The 15,950-nt window shown below is 43.0% G+C and overlaps 1 protein-coding gene across 1 annotated transcript in view; it reads left to right on the top strand.

Annotated features, from left to right (window-relative positions):
• The window catches only part of CCNT1 (cyclin T1), a 33,774-nt gene extending 30,034 nt beyond the window's left edge, over window positions 1-3,740 (top strand). The window contains exon 10 of the mRNA XM_063426054.1: window positions 3,284-3,740. Coding sequence (XP_063282124.1) covers window positions 3,284-3,295 — 12 coding nt within the window. The 3' untranslated portion in view covers window positions 3,296-3,740. The remainder of the gene's footprint in view (window positions 1-3,283) is intronic.
• Window positions 3,741-15,950: the final 12,210 nt, after the last annotated feature.

Here is a 15,950-nt window from a genome sequence, read left to right as displayed (position 1 = left end):
AATCAAGTTAGGAATTTAGTATGAGCTGATATAGATAGTAGCATATAAGGAAAGAGGTTAAGAAGATTATGGATGATTAGGAAATCAGAAGTTGGTTTTAGGTTTAGAAAGAGGAAGTGGGTGTGGTTCATCCCACCCATAGTCCCTTTCAATACCTATTCCATCATTTTGAACATGAATATGACTATAATCAGTTTAATTTTGACAAGTGTTCCAATTCGTCATCCAAAGAAGAAGCAAAAATATTCCAATAGCACTAACAGTACATTTAAAGTACAGTACGACTAATTTATTTTCCGTAACGAACCCTCTTTTAAGATGAATTTTTTTTTACTTATATACTTTAGATGAATATTTTGTGTAAACTAATATAAGCCTACTCTGTAAAGGACAAGTACCCCTTTACTAAAATAGGGGCAGTTTGTAATCCCTCAAACTGTCCAGCTGTTAAAAATAAAACCGTAGCGCAATGTAATTAACTGTGACGGGATATGATAATCCTCTCTTCTAAAAGAAAAACACAAACATATATGTATATATATGTGTGTGTGTGTGTGTGTATATATATATATATATATATATATATATATATATATATATATATATATACATACATACATATACAAAATATTCATGTTTATTTGCTCATTCTTGATTTTTGGAATTTAAAATAAAAAGTAAAATGTATTCTAAAACAGCTAAGCTGTGACTGTAAACAATTTGGAGCATTTTTCCAAAGTCAGCTTTTTTTAGACTAAATTTTACTACTTAATTTTCAACTTACTACAGTTCAGTTCTCAGTGAATAAACTAGTTTATATGATAAATGCTTTTTAGGTGTGTGAACATTGGTGTTAAACTTTATATTGGTAATTGCAAGTAACAACTGTTTCGTACCTTGCGGAGGATGACATATGTCTTCTATAATGCTAATCTAGTTGGCTAGGCATCCTGTGAAATGTAGCCCTCCATAGGTGCTATGCCAAATGTTAGCCAGTGCTGTCATATGCATTGCTCATTCCTTCTACAAGTTCTATTCATTTATAAAATGCTTGTTGGAACAAGTGAAATGGTGCCCTAATTTAGACAACAAGTATTCAGATTACACTGAATGGCAGAGATAATGGATATTCTTGTAGAGTCTGTTGATACAAATATATATTTATAAACACAAAGCAAATACCTAAGGTATTATTTATTTTATTTTTGTAACATATTTATCCATGAATTTTCTTCCCATTGTGTCAGGGGGTGGTGGTTTTGTGACAATGTTCATGTTTGTGAACAGAGAGGAGACTGCTATTGGTCATTGAAGAGGTGTGTTGTCACACAGAGTGACTGTATTGATTTGGCTTTCCTCACATCTTTACAGCAGTATGTAATTATTGTGTTTTGTTTTTTTGTCTAAGGAATCGTGTATTTTATAACACTGACTGGTTATGTAGAAACAGACATTGTATTTGCTGACACACAGTCCAGGAAAGCAATGTGCACTAAAGTTTTTAGCCGAAGAGGAACTTTAGGAGTTGTAAAGGAAACATACTTTGTTTATGGTATTATTTCTTTATTAGACTATATAGGCAATTACTGAAATGAAAGATGTCACCGTGAAGCAAACTGATCAGATAAAAGGAAATTTTAATAAAGTAGCAGTTCACTGGGTTTGTGAGAGCTATATAATTTGGGCTGAGTTTTAATTAAGAGTAGAACAATTCTCTTTTTGTGACATCCATGGATGTCAGTGCTTTGTTACCCCATTATATACCCTGAGCATTGTGCATCAGCAGTATAGGGAAGTAATAAAGAGAAGTAAACGTATCCGTGATGTGCTAGATAGTTGGATAAATTACGGGGATCATTCACTGACCAGGGATTCCACAGCCAAGTAACATCATATAGTACGCTAGTATAGCCAAGTTGGAGTTTTTTTTTTTTATCTCCGCTATCTTGGCCTTAGCTCTTCAGCTCAACATATAATCACTGAGTGTAAAAACTCCAACAGGGTTAGTCATTAATATGAGGATTGCCAGAGATTAAAAAAGAAATATCCAAGTCAAGCTTGTTTTCAGTTCGGCTATTTTAGAATAAATGTGAAATTCACTTTGAATCCCTGACAATTCTCACCTTAGTGTAGGCTAATTTGAGCAGCTCCTTCTCCAACTCTTGCCAGATACTTGTCAAATATCTCCCGTCTATAACTGTAAAGCTCTGCTTAGTTGGCACTATATAAATGCTAAAATTAAATGGTAAATAACCCTGCTAGAGTTGTCCAATTTATTTTTACATATCACAATAAGCAGATATTTTAAATCAATTGATTTGTGCTAAGTATCAATCTGAAAACATACTGGTGTAAAGCTGGACAACCTTGTGAATTTGTTTGTGTGAAACAAAAAGAATAAAAAAGTTTTACTGTGAGAATTTGATTTGAGGTAATGTGATATTTATGTTACAGGGATCATCTGGTTCTGATTTGTAAGATATTTTAATAGCATAAAGATTTCACCAGCTTTGCTTTCAAGTCACACACATGTATAGTGTTTGTATCTATGTTAACAAACATAATATCACCTTTGTTTCCAAGATGTAGCTAAAAGATTATGTGTGAAAGTTTACTGGAGTTGTAAGGAACGGTTGCTTGTATGTTGTGTTAACTTTTAATTCGAATCAGAATCCAAGGTACCATTGTACCTTCGTTTTAATTTGAAATAAACAGTGAATTTCTCTCTGACAAAAGTACGCCTTAACAATTACTGAGGACTTTCATCATACTTGCAAAGATCATTTTATGTAAACAACAATTTAACATTAATCACGTCAGTGTTTGAAAGCCTACATCAATGGACAAAACATGGAGTTTCATAATGTGAACCTGTCATGTAAAAATGATAGTGGAGCACTTTAAACAGCAGGCAGTTAGGTCTGTACATTGTACTAGCATATTCATAAATCAACATATATTTATTGCTAACATTTTTAGTTGACATAGGGTTGTAAACACAGAAGTTTGTGATGGTGAGTATATGTACCACCCCCAATCCAGTCTGCTTACATGTAATGCTTTCTGGGTTACATGTGCAGCCTACTAACATAAAATAATAAAAAAAGTTTTTAGGATCATTCTATCTTGAATATGTTTACTAGTATTTGTTTCTGTATACACTCAATATGGTCACACTGCATGTAAATTAGTCGTTATATATATATTTTTTTTTTAATGTTTGGCCAACATTAAGTCGTGTTAACCTTGTGAAACGTTTATTTTGTTTTTCATCAGACCAAAGAGCAAAAAATAATTAAAAAAAATAATTGTTGGAAGTAAGGCAGTGGAATGTCTCAGGAATAGAAGCTATATCAGTAATGGATGGGCTGCTATCTGTCTTGTGAAGGCGTGTCACGACTTCTGGTCCTTAATAAGCACCCTAGGAGAGGGTGATGGGAGATAAACAGCTGAAAAGCCTCAAGCTGCTTATACACAAGTAATATGGTGCTGAGTCAAATACTGGGGCATGACGCTTGTTTAGCGTGTTCTCTGCTGTAAGCTTACAGAGCCCAGAAAAGGTCTTTGTCAAAACTGGTGTGACAAAGGCATAAGAACAATTACAGCAAGGGCTTTTTAATACAGCTTGAATGTCATAACTGAATTTTTTATTCCTGCCAAGAGATGTTTGATATCTTGCTAAGAACACATTTCTAACTATTTATCCATCTCATTGAATAAATGTTAAAGCTGAATAACAATGATACTGTCTCTATTGTATTCCTTTTTCATGTTTCGCATGCAGTTCACTGATCAGTCCGTTACTAGAATAAAGTTATTATGGTCTGTATAATATACGCTCCCTAGAAAAATAGTCTGGAGATCACATTTGCAAAGAATTAACAAAGATGCCAAATATTTGCCTACATTTGAGCAAAAGATGGAATAAATCCTCATTTTGTGTTACAGTTTGTATCATAAAACCTTTATTGGAGAATGTTGATGGCGGGCATCAGGGTTACAGAGATTGTTTACAGTACAGTTCACTTGTGCATTGGCAGAGCCTCTGCAGAGCCAGGTGGGTTGTAGGTGCCAGTTTTTTGTCAAGTCACTAGAAAATGATTTGAACCTAACCGGGGGCTGTCCCCAAAAAAACTCTTTGCACTCTAACCATTACTCAGTGGTTGGTTGAAAATCACAAATGGCCAGTTAGATATTTTTTATTGTCAAGTGATGCTACATTTTCTTTTAGCCCTGTTTTGACTGAGGCTTTTATAAGATTCCACGCCTTTAGAAGCAACCCTTGTAGCGTATTTGTTCCACTGTGGTTTAACACTTTCTGCGTACTGTACTATGCATTGCTGATCCTTTCTTTGATATCACTTTTTTTTTTTAAAGGACAGATAAAGATTTCTTTTGAAAACCCATATGTATACATAGCACAAATGCACTGACAGTTAAAGGGATTCTCTAGTGCCAAGATTAGCCATCACTGCTCTACTGCCAGCAAAACAACCCCGTTTTCCTGGCACTAGAGAATCCTGGAGTGCCCCCTCCCTCCAGACCCCCATCCCATGTAGCTGAAGAGGTTAAAACCCTTTCAGACACTTACCTGAATCCCTTGCCGATGTCCCTCCGCCCATGCTCCTCCCCGCCAGAGACCTAATGCGCATGCACGGTAAAGGCCGCAAGCGCATTAGACCTTCCCATAGGAAATGCTTTCCTATGGGGATTCAGGCAAACCTGGAGGTCCTCATGCATAATGTGAGGACGACCAAAAGTCGTCTAAGAAGCCTGAAGTCCCTCTAGTAGACAGCCACTAGAGGAGGACTTAACCCTCAGAGGTAATTATTGCAGTTTATGAAAACTTCAATAATTACACTTGCAGGATTAAGGGTTGGCACCCAGACCATTTCAATGAGCTGAAGTGGTCTGGGTGCCCACAGTGTCCCCTTAACGGTGTACTCAAAGCACCATAACCACTACAGCGTGTTATAGAGGTCAGGTGCCAGCAGTGCCCTGGCGCTGTTCATAAGGAAGCCCAGTAATAAGTCAGAGCTTAATAGCAGCTATTACTAATAGCATAGTACCGCTGTGACAGGGTGTTCCAAGGGTGTCACAACAATTCTTTACTGTTAAACAGACTTTCTAAATCATTGCTGAAAGCCTGTCTGCTGAAGCCTCCAGTAACAGTACAGAATATGCCATGATCGCTCTATGTACTGTTAGATGTGGAGGTCCTGACAATGGCTACCAGTGATAGGCATGCTGTTGATTGTCCTTGCGATCACATGCATACAGTACAGCACTTGTGAGACTGGCTTTAGGAAAAAAAAATTTTGACCACGATGTACATTTTACATTATTGGGGCAAAATAGCCCCTAACGTGGCAAACTACTTGTAAACAAATAACAAAAATACTATATATAACCACTATCAATGCAAAGTGTATACACCCACTTAAAACAGTGTGCCCCCTGTACATCACACAATAGGCACACAAAATAACCACTACATGGGGTATAAATAAGAGGGAAAATATATATCTCCTATATGAAGGAGGTAATACCACCTTTAAAACACAGTAAACTAAATATATCCAGATATCTAGAAGGGAAACAAAGTACGTATATGGTAATATCGTCAGGAACCAATCAACCAGCAAATCATAAATTGCACTCACAGGAACCTGGATAAATATGCACCCATCATAGATAGAACAGCCTGGAAATATCAGAATGTAGAAGGGGTCCGTTTCACCTTAAGCATCGTGATAATCTTCACTTGCAATAGAAACAGAGAACACAAGATGCAGATGATGTATGTAAAATACACAGTTTATTAAAATTGCACTTACAAGATAAAAATTGAAATCCAGCATATCTCCGCAACCAGCGGATCTCAGTGTTATAGGTAGTTCCAAAAGCTGTCTGTGACCGGAACAATAACATAAAATAAGATAACATCCCAGGACAAACAAACCCTGAGTCAAAAGTGAATGTATCCAACGCGTTTCGTCTGGCTTGACTTCTTCAGAGCTATATGTCCCCTTCTTGTCAACCTCCCTATAAATAGGATGAAAAATCTTCAAAAAGAGTGCTGGCTGTGTCCGCAATCTCGTGGCGTGTTTTCCACTCTGGAACGCTCTGTGATTTCCAGTCTGAAGTGTCGTCACTTCCACTTCATTAGGACTTCCGTATACTCTGAATTCCACTGTGGAATGCAAAGTCCGCTGATCGTATCTAATATAGGGACGGTCTAAACAGGGGGAAGGAAATTTACACATATACAAATATTGAAGTTTCTCCATGACCACTAAGACAGGAATAATATTGTAACATCCTTTGAAATAGGTAAAAAAAAACATACATTTGGGCGAGGCTTGTAGAGGCAGTCTCGTCCTATGGCGGCACTACATCGACATTTGGGAAAGATCCATAGACATCCTTAATTCTTTTATTGAAGGTATAAACAACAATAGTTATAATCTAAATTTTACATTGTTATAGATAACAACAAATCAACTTTCTAGATATAACCCTTTATGTACAAAAAGATCATTTATTTTAAAGAGTAAAACTTTCTTCAAGAGCTCAGACTGTAATACTGCAATTGACAGAACTAGTTTTCATTATCGACCATGGCTCTCGAATGTACCGAAAGGCCAAATTACACGATTAAAGAGAAACTGCTTGGATAAAATAGTATTTAAAGAACAGGCTTCGGGGGGGAGGAAGAGGCATGTCCTCGTGCTCGGGCAAGATGGACGCTTAACTTGACTTCTCTCGCTACCTAGTCCTCCAAAAGCATCTAAAAGTGCCTTTATTCAGGTCTCATGGATCAAACCAAGAGAGTAGGAACTCCCCAACCTACCAGGCACCCATCAACGTCTTCGCGACTGGGTCCATGGACAGTTACCTCACAACTCCAACAACACTCCCAGTCACCGCGGCCTCTCACCACGTGGATGAGGAATCAGAGCCAGGGAGTCCGAGAGCCGTAGAGGTTGAAGCAGCACTTACCCAGATGGAACAAATCAGGGATCTCCGGGCGATCACCACATCCATGTTTACTAAAACGGATGCTGGTGAACTGGAGACCAAGCAGACTATAAAGGAGGAACTGACCGCAATATGCCAGGAGGTCTTGACACTACAAGACAGGGTCTCAGTATTGGAAACAACCGCCGAACAATCCAATGCCCAACATGGTGCGGCAGAACTGGCGGCAACCAGGCAAGGGAATATGCTGCTCGACATCAGGAAGTTGAAGACCTGGGTAACAGAGGCCGGCAGAGTAACATAAGAATCCGCGGGCTCCCAGAGGATACAGCAGCAGAAAACCTGGAGGCAACCCTCCAAGCCCTATTTAACTACATACTGGGCAATGCTGAACATGAAAACATCTAGCTAGACAGGGCACACCGCACCTTTCACCAACTGAGATTAGATGGAGCTCCAAGGGATGCAGTGTGCTGTGTCCACTCGTGCCAGCAGAAAGAAAAGATCATGCACTGAGCCCGGGAATGCCAAATCTAGCAATTCAGAAACGCAGCCGTGAGCCTCTACCAGGATCTATCTCCTCTGCCTCTAGAGGCCAGAAGGGCACTGAGACCCATCACCACTATGCTGAGGGAACAGAACATGACCTACAGATGGGGATACCCATTCAGCCTACATGCTAGATCGGGGGATTCATGGGCTACTATCAAGACTCCGGAAGACATCCTGAGTTATCTGCGGACCCTTGCTCTACCCCACACCGAGGTGCAGAATTGGATACTGCACCCCTCCACTATGCCACCCAGGGAACAGAGAATTGGACAACGCAGAGAAGCAACACCTCACTTACCAGCCGCGCACACGCTGAGAGCGACGCCCTGCAGGTAGGAGGAGTGAATCAGCCTCTAACACCAGTTCCACCCTGATCTGCAGGATCACCCAAGAAAGCGGAAAGGAGCATCACAAATACGGGGTAAGCTTAGCATCATTGGGGGTCACAAACCCACCCTATTGGGTGGAGATACACCTAGTTTTAGGTGGGGTGGGAGTCGGGAGAAATGCTCCCTCAATGGCCAATAGGGCACTACCTCAATGCAGGGCCCCCAGGATAGGTCCCAAAACACTGGGCACCTCCGGTAAAAATGTGCAATTCCAGGGTGCCAATACAAGTTTACCATTTTGCTCCTGGGGAGGGAGCCAAGTTGGTTTGGATGGGGAGGTACTGGGTAAAAGCAATCTCACTGAGGTCCAGCAATGGCACATATAGAAGGACATAGTGGCACTACGATGCTCCTCTGGTTCGGATTAGGGGTGAAGGGGCCTGACCTAGAGGAATAGCCACAGAAAGTCAATTACAGGACACACACTTCTAGAGAGAATCGCATGGAGAAAGAGATAACCAGCTAGTTACTTATCGATCAACGTGCCCTATCAAGAGAAGACTGGGTCATGGGTACAAATGTATAGATGTTTAATCAATGAGTATTGTATTCCCATTTCTACATGTATGACTTGCGGACACTTGTTTAGATGTTGTTGATGTTCTACAGCTGCAAATAGCCAAGAGTTAACACCAGTATAATCTGTTATCACAGGCACATACATTGAAGTAGGATTAAGCATTTGGAGGGCACTACATAAGGGCATAAGGGGGTGGGGTCTAGTCACATTGAGAAGGAGCACGTGGTATTGGGCTGGCACCTGTAACTGGGACAGTGTTAATTTCTGGGCCTGGCTAAAAGGAGTTTAGGAAGGATTCACCCGGGGTGGAGGGGAGCCATTTATGGTTTCAAACTATTGAATGCTGACTGGCTCCCCCACGACCCAAGGAAGGGAGACGAGACACAACTGAGCTAAGTACTAGGAAGCCCCAAGAGGAGCCGCCATACCCCAGACAGAAAGAGAAACCACAGACTTCACAGCCACACCCACATTAGAGGACAAGATGATGTACAACATGGGCCACCACATGGGGGAAATGACGGGCGGGGGGATCAGGCCGCTTACATCCACCGGCTCTCTGCCCTGCTGGAAAGAGGGGTGTCACAACAGAATCGGGCAACCGGCAATGATCCCTCCCGAGCATGCCAGGCAGCACCGGGTTACAGCCCAACCGCCTCCCAACACATGTCCCAGGTTGCCCATTGAAAGCCGTTACAGGTGGGGTCTTATCATACGCACTAACAGACAGCACACAATCCCGACAAGATGCTCCACAGACATCTAGGACAGGTACTGAACTGAAACTGGCATCACCTTCAGGCTCCACGCTATGTTCAAAAGCACGTGAACCATAGGTAAGGCAACACTAAATGGGGCCGCCAGATGGCAAACAACGAAGAAAAAAGAGTCCTGCGCATCCAGTATAAGTGTGCACACCCAGGCCGGGGTTATGGAAAGTTACCACACATCTTATCCTTTTTGTGTATCTGATTACTTGGGGGCGGCATTCTGGGTCATGTAAGCACTTTGTTTGTGTATATATTGTCTGTATCTTGTGTACACTGTAGGACATTAGCATTGAGAAAGGGCTCTTGCCCGAAATGTTTGCTGTTTGTCCTCCAATAAACTGTGGTAGCACTTGGGTGTGCATACTTATACTGGATGCGCAGGACTCTTTTTCCTTAAAGGACCACTCTAGGCACCCAGACCACTTCAGCTTAATGAGGTGGTCTGGGTGCCAGGTCCTTCTAGGGTTAACCCATTTTTTCATAAACATAGCAGTTTCAGAGAAACTGCTATGTTTATGAATGGGTTAAGCCTTCCCCCTATGTCCTCTAGTGGCTGTCTCATTGACAGCCGCTAGAGGCGCTTGCGTGCTTCTCACTGTGATTTTCACAGTGAGAGCACGCCAGCGTCCATAGGAAAGCATTATGAATGCTTTCCTATGTGACCGGCTGAATGCGCGCGCAGCTCTTGCCGCGCGTGCGCATTCAGCCGACGGGGAGGAGAAGAGGAGGATCGGAGGAGGAGAGCAGGAGGAGATCTCTCCGCCCAGCGCTGGAAAAAGGTAAGATTTAACCCCTTTCCCCTTTCCAGAGCCGGGCGGGAGGGGGTCCCTGAGGGTGGGGGCACCCTCAGGGCACTCTAGTGCCAGGAAAACGAGTATGCTTTCCTGGCACTAGAGTGGTCCTTTAATTGTTTGCCAAATTACACTGCTGGGACTACAGTGTGGAGCTTCTGCAGCACAGGTTTAACCATTTTTTGTCAGGCTGTGATTGTTTAGGCATATTGTTTGCCTCTACCTCACCCTATGCATATAGATTAGACAGTAGCATGACCAAGAGATGGAGTCAGCTCTTGCCCCAGGGGACTTATCATATAGTGTTTTTTCCACATAGGACTAACTCACTAGTCGAGTGGAGGCAAGACCTTCTTCTACAACAAGGTGTTACCAGGCATCGAGGCTCTGCCTTCCAGGAGGCCTCAATGTGACTGTAACAGATTCCAGTACTCTAGCTGAGTACATCCCTGCAGAATCTCCCAAGTCCCAAGCGCTGTAGTGATGGTAGTAGTTGTGAATATAGCTCCCGGTTCCCCAAACATGAGCCAAGACTTTATAAAGGGGTAAATCAATGTGTTTAATTCAGGCTCAATGGACAGCTTTTATACAATTCAAGCACACAGAAAACACGCCCCTGACACTCCCAACAGCACACCCACAAAATGTCCCCAAAATGACATGTCACCATGACTGGGGAAAAAAATGACATTCTACAAAATATACCAAAATGCATATTTCTCATAGAGTAACCCCCATAGTTCTTACATCCCTGGATAGCCTGGATCTTAGCGCCCAAGTTGTCCAAATAGCACTCAGATGCCACGAACACAGCTGAATCGCCACCGGGGTGAAGTTTTGACCGACCGCTCATGATGCTCCTGCCCAAAATAGTTCCACAGTTTCAGAGGTAGCGGTCGGTCATATTTGGGAGCTCCAAAATGCACAAAAAGGGATACTGTTCCCCTGGTTCATTGGTAGCTTTTGTTCGCGAGGTCCATGCAAACAAACGTACCGAACAGCACTCTCCTGGTGTGCGCAAGAATTGAAGAAGGCATTCAATGTTTTACCAGTGTTTGTGCCGTTGAGTGTCCGCCTCGGAGTCCCAGACACTCGACAGCCAAGTCCCCCTGCCTGCTTTCGTGTGACAAGACGGCCGCCCAGAAAGAGCACTTAATTCTTGCGGTCACTTTGTACTTAATGAGCCAGGGGTGGTCGGTGTTCGGTACTTTTTAATACCGAATGGGAGTGAAGCAGAGACAAAGTTTATACCAGTTTCCCAGACAGGGAATGAGCACAGCATAAGGAGAGCAAAAATAGGGGTTTTGTTACAGTGACATTCTCCTAACGGAATACTCTGCCGGGGAAGCGACCACCCCAGTAAATGAAGGGGGTCTCGCTTTGCAGGTAAACACGCGTGGCCGAGGTGGTACACCGACCAACACCCACTTTACTATCACTTTTTCCTTCTTCCAAGACTCTACTTCCCTCTATTGTTTTCCCCCCCACCTCAAACTAACTGACTTCATGACAGTGTCTTAATACTGGGGGGGGACTTTAACTTGGCCTTAGCCCCCAAGATGGTCACATCACGGGCACTTAGTGCTACCCCATACAGACACATCAGACAAGTCAAGAAGGCATTACAGAGACTACATTTGATCTACTACTGGATGACCCTGAACCCAGAGGGAAGGACCTATACCCACTATTCGGCAGTACACAAGTCCTACTCTAGGATTGACTACATGTTCCTCACGCAACCATTCCTGACGGCTCTGCAAGACTCCCAGGTGGGTAATATTACGTGGTCAGATCACTCCCCCATGGGAATCTGCATGAAATCCTCTTTGTTCAAGCCCAGAGAGCGCACCTGGCGCCTGATTGAATCGTTGCTGTTGGAAGCAGACGTGTCCACAACAATAAAAGATTCTCTCACCCAATACTTCATCGATAACGCCGACCTGGAGACAACTCAGACAGTACACTGGGAGGCGCACAAGAATGTGATACGGGGAAAATTTATCGCCATAGGCGCGAACAGGAAAAAAGCCAGATCAGAGGAACTCCGATCACGACTAAGCGTAATAGCAACATTAGAACAGAGACACAAGCTAACAATGACAGATGCGGACCTTAAACTCATACTAGAGGCCAGAAAGGGCCTAAAGACTCTACTCTCTCAGCAACAACTACATATACTACAGAAATCCAGATGCTTCTTTTGCGAACACTCAAATAAATGCGGGAGACTGCTATCGAAAATGCTGAAGAAAAAGCAAGAACGTCACCAGAAAACAACTGGAACCTCGGAGGCACACAGAGCACCCTACGGAAATGGCAGAAGCTTTTAGCAAATACTATAACACCCTATACAATATATGGAAGGCACAAACCCCCCCAAGAAGAGGCCGTGCGCCTTGCAGACATAGATGTGTATCTCTCCGCACATGTCAAGATGAAACTATCAGCGGAGAAGACGGCAGCACTAGATAATGGGATTACCATAGAAGAGCTACAGGGGGCCATCAATACCTCCAAGACGAGCAGAGCACCAGGCCCAGGCGGTTTCTCCTTGCGATATTATAAGAAATTAGAGGAAGTACTACTACTGCACATGCTGATGGCATTCAATTCCCTGCTACAGGGCGAGAAGCTGGGAATGGAATCACTCATGGCATATATTACCATCCTCCTGAAGGAGGGCAAGGACCATGAGTTATGCACTAGCTACAGGCCAATTTCACTACTGAACTGCGACTGCAAACTCCTCGCCAAGATCCTTGCAGCCCGATTAAAACCAACCCTCACATCCCTGATTGACCTAGACCAAAGCGGATTTATACCTGAGCGAGAGGCGAAGGACAACTCCATTCGTCTTCTGAACATCATACACCTGGCCACACAACACGTGCCGCCCCCTGGTCATCCTCTCCACCGACGCGGAAAATGCGTTTGACTGGATGGACTGGCAGTTCATGCTCCTTATGTTGCAGAAAATGGGATTCGGGGAGTCCTTCTGCCGATGGATCAGGGCACTGTATATGGCACCGACTACTAGAGTGCGAGTTAACGGGGGGCTCTCAACACTGGTGTGGATTTCAAATGGCAAACAACAGGGCTGTCTGCTTTCACCCATCCTGTTCGTGCTGACACTGGAGGCTATCCAGGCCAACCCCTCCATCCGCAGATTTTCAGGACGCCGGCCAAGAACACAAAATATTAGCGTTCGCGGACGGCTTACTGTTCTATGTGGAACAACCACTGATCACTCCCCCGAACATCATCAGTGAATTCCAGAAATATGGAGCCTTGAGTCATTTCAAATTAAACCTGGACAAATCAGAAGCTCTCAACATCACACTCCAAGCGCGAGACCTGAACCACCTCACAGGCATCTTTATGTTTCGATGGTGCAACAACTATATTAAATACCTAGGATTGTGGATCCCCAGAGATCTTAAGCAGCTATACAATGTTAACTTCCAACCACTGCTATCTCGCCTTTCGGCTGATCTGAAAAACTGGTTGGCTCCGCACTTCTCATGGACAGGGTGCATAAACGCCGTCAAAATGAATGTACTACCGAGGCTGCTCTACTCATTGGACGACATTTTCATCACAGGAGTGGATCCAGATGTTCACATACACTCACCTCGGCTCTCGCTGCGCAAAATAATAAGATAAATTATAAGATACTTACTCGCTGATACGACACACCCCAGAAAATCCATAAATACAACCCGGAAATGCCTGTTGGAGATGCGGAGTCCCAGGTGGCTCACTGCTACACATTTTCTGGGAATGTCCACACCTAGCCCTATACTGGAGGAAGATTTTCGACATTGTGACGCAAATAGTCGAGGAGGGAGTGAACTTCACCCCACAGAGATGTTGCTGAGCAAATCACACCTATCACTCTCAAGGTACAAAAAAAAAAGAGCTTGCGAGGCACCTACTTACAGCAGGCTTTTTTATGTGGTTTTTTTTCTTTTTTCTTTTTTATGTGGTTATATACAAAACACTAGATTTTGGTGATTATATGACCACACACTGATTTTTATTGTTTATAAATATGTTTACATATTTATATATATTTTTATTATTTCACAGGCCTTGTGTGTCCTAATATTTCAACGATTTTTATTCTGTTGCATTATTCAGTGAGATTGATAAAGAGCAATAGGAATAGGGAGCGGGAGGAAGTGCGTAAAGAGCATTCCCATGACAGAATCATGGATGAAGTGGAGGGAGAGCAATGAAAAGGAAGAGTGTCATTCGAAGAGAGGAGGGAAAATCGTGGAGTTATAGAGATTTGGGAAAACAATTGAAACAACATGAAGGGAAGGTAAAGAATGCAATAAAAAAAAAGGATTAGGAAAGCACTGTGAAAGATCCGGTGGAACTATGTAAAAAGGAAGCAGAGTGCATAAGTGTCACGACACTCCTTAGTTAATATGCCCTCGAGCAGTACTCGCACTCACCACTGTTTCTGTTTGGCACTGTTTCTAATTTATTTTCGTTAAGCACTACACCTGGCCCTTGTTTAGCACCTATATATTCTGGTTTCTCCCCTCACTCCCTGTCAGATGATTATTCTCTATCCTTCATCCTGTACCTGCTGTTTCCTGGTTCCCGTGATTCTGACTCCTTGCTCCTGTGTCTTGTATCCTGTGTATCCTGATCCTGATCCTGTGTTCCAATGTCCTTATGGTCCTGTGTTCTTGTCTCTGCCTGGTCCTGTGTCCTGTGCCTCCTGTTCCAGTGTTCGCCTGCAGTGTTCCTGCCCATACTCCCTTTCCAGTGATCCTGACCTTGCTGCCTTATTTTTGTGTGACCTGCTTCGGACTTTGCTCCTTGGTGTTTATTTAGTGCTTGGTGGCTTAGGATCTGTGCCCCACTTATATTCTGTGGTGGCTGCACTATCCTGACTAAAGCCTTTACCTTTGCCTAAGGACTATCACGTGTACTCTGCCTGCTCTATTGTATTATATTGATTTATTTTATATATTTGTGGCATTGTACATATATTGTTTTGTGTATATATATATTCTTTGGTTTTCTTTAATACATTTTCTTAATTACTCCATTCATCGTGTCCTTGCATTATTTCTCTGCTAAGTTGGTTCCCACATTTAAAGGGACAGTACTGTCGCAGGGCAGCACCCCTTCATGTCCTTACAATAAGAAAGACTGGGAAAGGTGTGTAAACAGCAGACACTGAAGAGCTCAAGTGGAAAAGAGAGCTGATGAATAAAATGTGGATGAAACCTCTAAGGCAGGAAGAGAGAGTAGTAGGGAGAGAGCGATGAGAAACCTGGGGACTGAGCTTAAAGCGGCACGGACACACTGAACTTACCTTTCTCATATTATTATTATTTATAAAGCGACAACAAGTCCTGTAGCGCTGTACAATGGGTACAAAGTTTGCAGCGACACACAGTAACAAAAAAATTGAGTGCCCTGCTCAATGAGTTTACATGCTAGAAGGAGTGGGGTATAGTGACAGAAAAGGTAAGAGTAGGGTAGAAAGGTAGGTTGCTAGGATAGTATTCATTGAGAGCTTATTATTTTGGTTTGATGACAGTTTCAGGAGAGGAATCAGGGTGCGGGGAGGGAAAGCTGTTCACAGTTTGATATGCTTTCCTAAAGAAGTTTTCAAAAAAAAGGAGATTGAGATTGGGTGACAGTCTAACAGAGAGGGGAAGGGGGTTCCATAGGAACAGTGCAGCCCTAAAGTCTTCAAGGTGAGCATCAGAGTTAGGAGTACGAACATAGGTTAGATGTAGGTGTCCGGCAGAGCGTAGGGGCCTAGACGGGATATATTTGTGTATTAGTGAGCATAAGTAGGTGGGAGCAGCATTGTGTAGAGATTTGTAAGCAAGTGTCAGGATCTTAAATTGAGCCCTATATCTTACGGGAAGCCGATAGAGGGACTGACAAAGAGGGGAGGTGTGGGCGGACAGGA

This window comes from Pelobates fuscus, chromosome 1 (assembly GCF_036172605.1).
Source record: "Pelobates fuscus isolate aPelFus1 chromosome 1, aPelFus1.pri, whole genome shotgun sequence".
Taxonomy (NCBI): domain Eukaryota; kingdom Metazoa; phylum Chordata; class Amphibia; order Anura; family Pelobatidae; genus Pelobates; species Pelobates fuscus.
Note: the sequence above shows the minus strand (reverse complement) of the source record. Positions and strands in the feature narration are given on the sequence as shown.